The sequence below is a fragment of the Sinocyclocheilus grahami genome, unplaced genomic scaffold, assembly GCF_001515645.1.
Source record: "Sinocyclocheilus grahami isolate Dianchi unplaced genomic scaffold, SAMN03320097.WGS_v1.1 scaffold344.1, whole genome shotgun sequence".
Classification (NCBI taxonomy): Eukaryota; Metazoa; Chordata; class Actinopteri; order Cypriniformes; family Cyprinidae; genus Sinocyclocheilus; species Sinocyclocheilus grahami.
Window position 1 is genome coordinate 2,452,309 of NW_015505523.1, and position 10,050 is coordinate 2,462,358.

At 40.0% G+C, this 10,050-nt stretch overlaps 1 protein-coding gene across 2 annotated transcripts; it reads left to right on the forward strand.

The window, feature by feature from the left end:
• Positions 1 to 795: 795 nt before the first annotated feature.
• Positions 796 to 8,904, forward strand: LOC107548206 (transmembrane protein 151B-like). 2 transcript variants are annotated; one of them, XM_016228824.1, is made up of 2 exons: positions 796 to 1,370; positions 6,554 to 8,904. In XM_016228824.1, exons 1-2 carry the CDS (start codon positions 1,311 to 1,313, stop codon positions 8,177 to 8,179), a joined length of 1,686 nt encoding a protein of 561 aa, XP_016084310.1. In that variant the 5' UTR covers positions 796 to 1,310; the 3' UTR covers positions 8,180 to 8,904. The 2 variants fall into 2 exon arrangements, with proteins under 2 accessions (XP_016084310.1, XP_016084311.1); XM_016228825.1 differs by having other exon boundaries at positions 6,557 to 8,904.
• Positions 8,905 to 10,050: the final 1,146 nt, after the last annotated feature.

Here is a 10,050-nt window from a genome sequence, read left to right on the forward strand (position 1 = left end):
TGCACATACGTATGACTTATACATCTTTATGTGTAATTTCATAAAATGTATTATTGATTTTTAAACTAGAAATAGTCTACTTTAATGTCCTTTCTATTAAAAATTTAGTTAAATATATTTGTAATTATAACGTTACAATTTAGTAGCTACATTTAAAATAGTCTATTACATTAAATGTAGGCTATAATAACAGTATACAGTTAAATATTTTACATGTACACATCAAAATAAGTGTACTTATTAAAACAGTCAAATTCTAGTCAACATAATAGTCAAAAATAATCAAACGTTTTACTTTACAGTAAATCGCTATTATTAAAAAGTGTTCTTAAATAGTCACAGTCATGCTCTTTAAGTAAAAGTGGTATGTTATAGCTTATAATTAATAGCCTGTTAAATTATCTCACCAATAAAAGGTGAACATTTATGTATTTGCGCCATTTTTTCCCTAAAATATGATATAGTTTTATAGGAGTAGGTTTCATAGAGTTGGCAAATACATTTTTCATAAGTTTGTAGGTACAGATGTTCTTGGCCGTTTTTATGAGGCTTTTTAATAGTGTTCATATCGATATCGGAATTATATCGTATCGACCGAAATTAAGAAATATATCGTGATATAAATTTTGGCCATATCGTCCAGCCCTAAACTAGACTAAACGAAAACTAAACCTCAATTTGAAACCCTGGGCTTGCACACGCTGTCAGCGGGCTGGTACGAACTGGCCAATTATTAGGATTTGAAGGCGCGTTTAAGGATGACGTCAGAGTGAAGTCCGCAAGGAGACCGTTCAGGTGAAAGCAGGTTGAGGTGGAAAATACGAGATGCTCGGGAAGGAGAGTCTGAGGATTCCGTCATTTCGAGTTCAATTAAAACGTAGAGAGAATATAATCAAAGATTAATCTCGCCGCAACTGATTACGACACACGGTGATCTGCAGTCTTCGACAGAGCAGCTGTGTATGATGCGCGCGCTGCCCAGCCATCGCTCCGTCTCGAGCGTGCGATGCTTTTGTCACACAGACTGAGGGGAAATCAAGCGCGACAGTTACCCGTTATTCTTGATCCTTGACCGGACTAGAATCCAGAAGAATCGCTACTGGGATAAGGGGATAACCTCTGTAAGATACGAAAGGGAACGGACGCCTCTTTTGGGGATGCTCTTTTGTACTGAACGTCGCCACCATAGAAACGTGGTGGCACCCGCCGCTGATGGGGTGAACTAGGTTACGGAGAGGTCCTGACGGTGGACCGCAGCGCTACTTTTCATCCTGGACCGTGTGTGCAGACATAATACATGTTAGTGAAAAATGCAAGGGGTGACTGTGACGGGAGAAGCGCCCACATTGAATGGGGGCGGAAGAGAGGAGGTAAGGCGTGAAAATGTTGGTAAATAAAACCACGAGTTCTTTCTTGATGTATTGCATGTCTTCTGAATATGTAGAAGGTGAAATGCGATGAAAAGAAAATATCGTAGACATGTGTTTGAGTGTACATATATATTATAGCCTACGTTTTATATTGTATAGATATTTTGCTACACAGTTCTGTTGCATGCATTATGAAATCATTAATACTAAGACAAATTCAGAAATAATACATACTTTTTAGTTAGCTTGCCTGTAGGCAACCGTGTGCAAAAATGAAAGGTAATTAATCAAAAGGTTTTACTTAGGCTATGGTGCGAGTGATTGCTATTCATTTTTACTGATGTCAGAATAAAATATGTTTAAATAAAAATGTTATTTGCACTACACATTATCACACTACGTGACAATCTAATAAAATTAGCTTATTTAGGAGCCTAAATTCCTTTATTTTAATTAGCTGTTAAATATTAAGGATAGGCCTATACACAAATACAAAAAAACCGTCTAAACACAGACGAGCTGTATCTACAATCAATAACCAATGATGCTTCTAGTTAACAGACTTTCATTACAGGCAAATAATTTATATTACTCTTACTACTAAATGCGGTGTGATCAAGCAAAAGCTTTTTTTTTGTTTATTCAAAGTCACCTTCATATTTATCTATTTTATTACCATCATAAATGTGGTTGCAAAGTAAAGAAAATTGGTACAGCAGAGAGCTAATCACATTAAGAAAATATGATTTTGAAATACTCCCTTATGTGAAATCATGCTGTGCATTAACACTGCATTGCTTAGTGCATTAAAAAAAGGTGTTAGGATATTTTTTTAGATTTACCAGTATTTGCTTAAGACATTTGACTTTGTTTAATCTGGATTGGAATTGCCTGTTTATTAAGGGGAGGGGCCTGTAACCTGTCTATATGCTATGTCACCAATAGGAACGATGAAAGCTAGTAGATGAGAATGCACCCCCCATTATTTCCATTTCTCTATTTTGCCAGATCTGTGATAGAAAGAATGATATCATGCATCTAATACAGAGAGGATTGGCTAAATACATTCATATCGCTATTTGCCTTCTGTTTGTTATAAAAAATGACATTTTCAGAGAAACCAATCTGCAAACTGCTTACTTATATGAAGTTAGATAGAAGCAAAGATTTTAAAAGTAAAAAACTACATCACCTTAAATGTGTGCATTGAAATCTAGGTTTTCTTTGCACTCAGATTTTCTTACTTTGACTTTTCCCATCTGGCTCACAACGTTTATCTTAGATAACTGGAGGTCAGGTCTCAGTGGAGGCGTTCATTATTTTCTGGACAGTTATTCATTCAGTGTGAAGTTCATTAAAGAAAATCCAATAATTAACACACACACTTTTCTGACAGCACACACAGTGCCTTGCATTACTTTAAATGTATTATTTGTGACAGTACAAGCCTTCTCTCTATTCTTTCTCTCACTCACACCCTCAGTTGCTGAGTTTACCCCCCATATACTGTTACAGACCGATCGATAGGCTGAGAGACAGTGGGGGATGGGAAGTTTTTGTAATCATTATTGAGTTTTCATAATGTTTGTGCTACATTGTCACATACAAACGTATCAATAATTTTAGCTGCAGCTATTTCTGTTTAGTGACAGCTCTCAGTTTACAATGTCTGTCGTTCAGCTGTTCTCTGCTTCATACAGGGCAGTGTGTCTGCCAATGAGTCTGTATGCTTCTTTCGTGTTGCTTTGTGGATTAACGCATCTCAGTGAGCACTCGCCTGGTCAAATAGAAATAGATGTATATGCTGACAAGGCAATTAAGACTTTAAGAGGGCACTCAGACTTTCCTGTTTTAATTTGAGTATCCCTTTCTCCTCTGCTTTTTACCATCGTTAGTATATCCACACGCCTCTAACTCATAACTAGTCTCTCTCGTGTACTAGCTATGCACTGATTAGTGTGCTCTGTAGCCCAAACACTGATGCATTTCACTCTCAATATCATTTGTTCAGACTGAATATTTTATGAGTCCAGTGTCCTTCATCTCAAAATATTGCACTCACAAATAGAAATGAAAGGAAAGCCTCTAGCAGAGATGGGAATCGTAAAGATATTAGTTTAAGGTACTAATATGCTCCCTTTAGGAGTAAAAAAAATCTAAAACTGTACCTACTGAAAAGGTATTGTCCCAGTGACATATTTTGTACTTTTTTTCTGAGAGTGTGGGGTGTGAGCAGATCATACAAAAATGTACGAATAATGTAAAAACCTAATAAAACCTGAATATGAACAGTATTATACATATTCAATATGAATATGATTGTTTCTCGGTTCCCAACTTATGTTTTATGCACAACCAGCAAGTAAACTGAGCGAAAACAAACAGCCACTTGCTTTTGCTGTCTTATCCCCTTTCCCAAGAGGGCAAATAATGTATTGACTCATACACACTTGCAGGAAAACACTTACACTTGGGCTTGATTTTATTATTTTTGCCTCTCATGTAAAAAGCATTCAAATACACATGATCATATGACTGCAGACATTCTCAGGGCATCTAAATAATTTAACCTATTAAGAGTGGCTCTGAGCAAACTTTATCCACTATTTATACATCACTGCCATGCAAGTGTCCTAATCACAGCCTCCAGTATTGAATCTCACTGAATATCATTCACATCTCTTAGGACACATTTTCTTGCAGTACCAACACTAGCTTCTCACCCTCCCACAACTGCACGTCTCTGAGATGCTGTGCAGTGAAAGCATCTAGTAGTGAATAAATAATTCATTTGTGATAAGGTTGCATATTTTATTGAAATTTGAAGGAGTAATGATACTTTGTAATCCAAAATTTACAGACATACAAACCTATATGTGTGCATATATGGGAATATTATTTTTATATAATATGCTGTATTATCATGTTTCATGGCTCAAGTTGCCATTATTAAAAACATGCATAGATATCAGCTTGTGCACATGGTAAAGCTCACTGCAGGCCCCAATGGATTCTATCTCTCCCATCCCAGTTTGCTCTCTTGTCCTTGTAAAAGAAACAATTAAACTCCTGCCAAGAGGAGCACAGCCTCCATGCCATTCTTGGGCTGCAGCCTGCTTTTAGTGCTGCAGTTTCCCACAGCAAGGGCATTGCTCATACTATTTGCTGATTTATGTGTGTAAGTATCTGTGTGTGTATTAGAGAGTGTGTATGTGATGTTGCTAAAGAAGAGACAGCAGGGAAAAAGGACAAAGAAAGGACGAAAAAATAAAATATTGCAGACCATAGAAACCGTAGAAAACCTAATCTTTTTGTGCCATACCTTTCAGACAAACTGTATGGTTTGCTTTTTCTCCCTCCTGCTAGTTTGGAACCAGTTCATCTTTGCACATATGGCCACAATACCAAAAGCCGCCACTGGGGTCAGAGTAGGCAGTAGAGATCCATATGCATTTAGTTGAGATGATGCACTCAATGATGTCTAAAAGCATCTAGACTTCCCCTCCAAAGTCATACAGAGCATTTTAAAAGGAGACATGGTTTGGGTTACGAGCAGCCAGGAAATGTATTCAGCCCTCAGGAGAATGATCTATTACCGAGTTCTCTGCTGCATGTCAGAGTGGATATAGCAGGCTGTGATTCACTCAGCTGTGCATGTTGTAATACAAATGAAATATACTAGTTCCCTGAATCATCTAAAACACGGGTTGAACATAGAGTTCGGGGACCCCCATGAGGCTGCAAAGGAGTCCTAGAGGGTCTGTAGAAAAATATGATAGAAAATAAGTGTTAAAGGGCACCTATTATGCCCCTTTTTACAAGATGTAATATAAGTCTCAGGTGTCCCCAGAATGTGTCTGTGAAGTTTCAACTCAAAATACCACACAGATCGTTTATTATATCATTTTGAAAATGCCGTGTGTGGAATGTGGAAGCAGAAACACGCTGTGGTCATGCATGTGTCTTTAAATGCAATTGAGCTGCTGTTCCCCGCCTCCTTTTCCAGAATAGGGCTGTGCCTTCACAGCTCGTACGTCAGATACTCTGCTAAAAAAACATCTGTTTGGTTTTGATTATGATGTATATCACGCTGAAATCATGCGCTTTAAAGCCATATCAGTTTAAATTTATGATATACGGTTTTCTGAGCACACACATCCGAAGCACGCACACAGAAAGTGGCTGTCACACGACATGTGAGCCTTAAACTAAGTTCTCTTTCATGTCTTATTGCGCATAAACTGTCAAATACATGCACGTTAAGTTACAAAAACACAGTCGGTTATGTCTGCAAAGGTTAACAGCTGGGAAAGAAATTGCATGTTTATTTGAGATCTGTGTATTAACTGACAGCAGCATAATATACACTACCTATACTGCTGTCTCCGCTGTTAATGTGATCCAAACAATAAAATAAAAGCAGAAAATCACTCACTACTCTGTACTGAATAACGTCTATAGCTTTAATTAGAAGACTTTTCTTACTTGAATGCTGCTTTTAAAAGCTCTAGTGTGAAGGTAAATATGGCGGATTGTGTGCGGCTCACTCAGGACGGGGCCTTTGCTAATACAGCAGTGTCCGTCAACAGTCGTGGGTGGGGCTTGTAAAATGTGATGTCACATTTTATGGATTCTGCGAATGCGAACGGCTTATTCTGAGACACCACTTATGATTTATGGGGATTTAAAAAAAGGAGCGGGTGGATTTTTATCATTATAGGGTGGTTGTGTACACACACTGCCAACGCACATTTATGTTCAAACAACATGTAAAAGAAAATTTTGCATAATAGGTGCCCTTTAAATTCTTTACAAATGTAAAAGTAATGCATTATGTGCATTCTGCTTTCTTAAGATTGCTGTGAAATCATGAGTTTAATAGGTACATATATATTTTCATAATTTCTGTTTGTTCTTGTACAATGTTGTATGCATTTCTGCCGGAACTAATTTTTACATTTTGTTTCTTCCTTCCTTTCTTTCCCTCCTGTTCTCCCCCAACCATGCTGCCCTCTGCTTTCTTTTGGCTTTGGCATCAACTCACTCCCCTTCTGTCCAATAACCTCCAATTCATCTGTTATTGAACCCTGCCCCATTCAATTTCTAATCCATCTGCACTACCCTCTGTTCTCTGGTCTTCCTATAATTCCATCCACATCCGGTCTCCCTCCTCCCATCTATAGCAGCGTCCCCTCAAGCAGTCCCTGAGTGGCTCACTGTGCAGAGAGTCCCACTGGAAGTGCCTGTTGCTTACCTTGCTCATGTACGGCTGCTTTGGCACGCTAGGCTGGTGCTCCCTATACCGCATCACCGTAATTACTTTTGATGACCAAGCCTACTTCTACAAAGGCAATGCACGACTCTACCACGACAGCCCGTGTTCCAACGGCTACGTCTATATACCTGTAGCCTTCCTGGCCATGCTGTACATCGTCTACTTGGTGGAGTGCTGGCACTGCTATTCTAAAACAGCTAACCTTGCTAAGGTGGAAATCAGTGAGGTGTATGACAGGATACAGCGGTTGCAACAAGCCACACCCTGCATCTGGTGGAAGGCCATCAGCTACCATTACGTACGACGTACCAGACAGGTGACTCGCTACCGAAACGGAGACGCCTATACGACTACACAGGTGTACCATGAACGGGTCAACACGCACACAGCGAGCGCCGAGTTTGATTACTCATGTCTCGGTGTCAAAGATGTTTCGAAAGAGCTGCAGGGCCTGTTGGAACATCCTGTCACTCGCTTGCGCTTCACCAAGTGCTTCAGCTTCGCCAGCGCCCGTGCCGAGACCGCCTACCTCACGCAGCGAGCACGCTTCTTTGGGGACAATGAGGGCCTGGATGACTATATGGAAGCACGGGAGGGCATGCACCTTAAAAACGTCGACTTTCGGGAACACATGCTGGCCTTCCCCAACCCATCGCGACCACCCTGGTACACCAGACGCTGGGTGTACTGGCTGGCCTCAGCTTTCCTGCTATCATGGCCTCTTCGTGTGATTGCCGAGTACCGTACTGCATACGTCCACTACCATGTCGAGAAACTGTTCGGAGAGAACGAAGATGCAAATGACAATGATAATACGGAGGCGGGAAATTACGGTACGGGCTTCGAGCATGGCACTGGGGGTCCCACTCTGCGCGTCATATCGCGGGTCAACACGGTGGATATGACCGAACTTGAATGGCACATTCGCTGTAACCAGCAGATGGTGCCTAGCTACTCGGAGGCCTTGCTTATGGATTTGGATATGAATACTAACACACCGTTATCAGTTGCAATGGCTACACGTGTGCGACGCAATTCTAGCTACTTACTTCAGAGCTGCCCCAGGTGCCGGCGCTCAACAAGCAGCTCTTCACTCCCTTCCTGGTTTAGAGGGAACATGGCTGCGGGGACAAACTCATTCCCCATTAGACCTGGTGGTAGGCTTTCTCTTAGTCGCAGCGGTTTCTCTCTTGGCCGGTTGCATACCGCAAGAAGCCGCCATCCCTGCCTGTTTCACTCGAGAAGTCTCGGAGGTGGGATGGGCAGCCGTGTGGAAGAGGGTGGTGGAGGTTTTCTTGGTCTTGGGTTTAGAGTGCCAGATGAGGAGAGGAGGGGTGTATTAGAGAGTGAGGGGCTAGAAGACGACGACGTAGAGGAGACAGGGCAGGAACATGTGGAGGAGAGAGAGAACGGAGAGGCCAGGGAGGATGAGAGAGACAGGCCACCCACTTACCAAGATGCTCTTTACTTTCCGGTGTTAATCATTCACGGGGAAGAGAGCTGTCATGGGGGGCATGGCATTGACACGGGTTAAAAGAACCAATATGATGTAAAGAGTGATTGAAGTGGCTTTTGAAAAGTAGAGGCAAATTGACATCTGGGTGCAGATGGGAGACAGGGAGACCGAGAAGTCGAGGAAGAGCAGGGAGTTTTGACCAGAACCAGGATAGAAAAGTTGAAGAGACTGATCTCTGTCTCTGTGTAACACTGAAAAACAATTTGTTCATGAATGTGTAGAATGTTGTAGGGATTGAAATGAAAATAATATACATCGGTCATGTCATATCCAAGTCGACTCACTTGATACGGGCTGACCCTAATATATATATATATATATATATGTAGTACATACCTAGTAGAAAATACTGATAGGCATGGAACATCAGTGTCCTATATCGATCTTAATGTCCTATTATTGAAATCTCTGACATATCATGTCCATAACCAACTAAAAGATCAGCGTGTCCTCCTTTTGACCATGGGAGTAATGTACTATACATGAAAAGCTTGGCGTCTGCAACCTGCTTTTAACATTGCGAAGCAGTTTTTGCAACTCCACATTAACGTGAAAAAACCCATGCTGGTTTAGTTTTGTAAATCCATGCGTCGACAACGTACAAGCAGTTTATGGAAAAAGGGACTGAGATGTGAACTGCATTTACTGAAGTTCTAAATAGAGATTAGAAAGAAACAAGAATAAAAATTCTACTAAGGTAGAGCTGATGAAAAAAACAAAAACAAATGGTCCTCAGGGGGAAAAGTTTTTAAAAATTTGAAAAAATAAAATAATACAAGACCTGGTAAAAGATCAATGAGTGAATGTAGGCTGGTGAATTGTAATCCCTCACTGTTTGACATTGTGCTTTAATCCACCGTCCTGGCTAATGACTTCTTTTAATCTCCTGTTCTTTTTAATTACCTGGTAGAAGCACGGTGCTTATGACTTCACTTATCTCTGCCTTAGAGGTTTCTTATGTCAACCTCATGTCTACTGCAGCCAATTGAAAGTAGATCTGTTCAGCAGCAACTCAATGTATTCCTTTTTATTCTCCTGCATACATTAGTTTTTCTATCATGGTGGGGAGTTTCCATCGACTTCTATTGTTTTTATACTGAGCTAATGATATTTTCTATCCCCTGGCCTTAAACCTAACCCTCACAGAAATGTTTTTGCATTTTTAGATTTTCATTACCACATCATTTAGTGTGTTTATAAAACCATTGTCCTTGATTTGTTGGGACATCCAACCATCCATTTGTAGGCCTCCACTTTCCTTCCTAGACTGTTAGAATGTTTAAAGTTATTGGATTATGCTTGTTTCAGTTTAATACAACTATTGTTAAGAGAAAAAATAGAGAGCACAGTACAAAGTAGTGCAACAGTCCACCGTCCCATGTATTCACATCGGTGGTATACACTTAGAAGAGCAAACAAGCATAAAAGTATAAGTGTAGGTCAGTGCAAGCACAATGCGTCACCTACTTTACGAACAGTGCAGGGATTGAGTTTAAATAAGCTGTCCTTGGAAACACTGAAGAAACGAATGTATAAACACAGCCTTGCACAAGGAGAGGATATTAATAAAAAAAGGTAAAGTCCAAAGCACACACTAAGAGCATCCCTGTATTGATTGCAGGATTTCTGCTTATCAAATTATTGCTAATACTTCAACAAGCACTAGCATATCTGTCAGCGATGAGGAAATTATTACAGTGGCCATGACCATGATGCTCTTATTAATAAAGTCAATCCATTAACAATGTGTTCATTGACTGCTTTATTATTATTATTATTTATTCATGTATTTTACTAAAACTGCTGTATTATTATTATTATTCATTTGTTTAAAAAACATACCTAAATTGCAGGTATATTAAGAGACGTCCTTAATCATCAAAACAAGC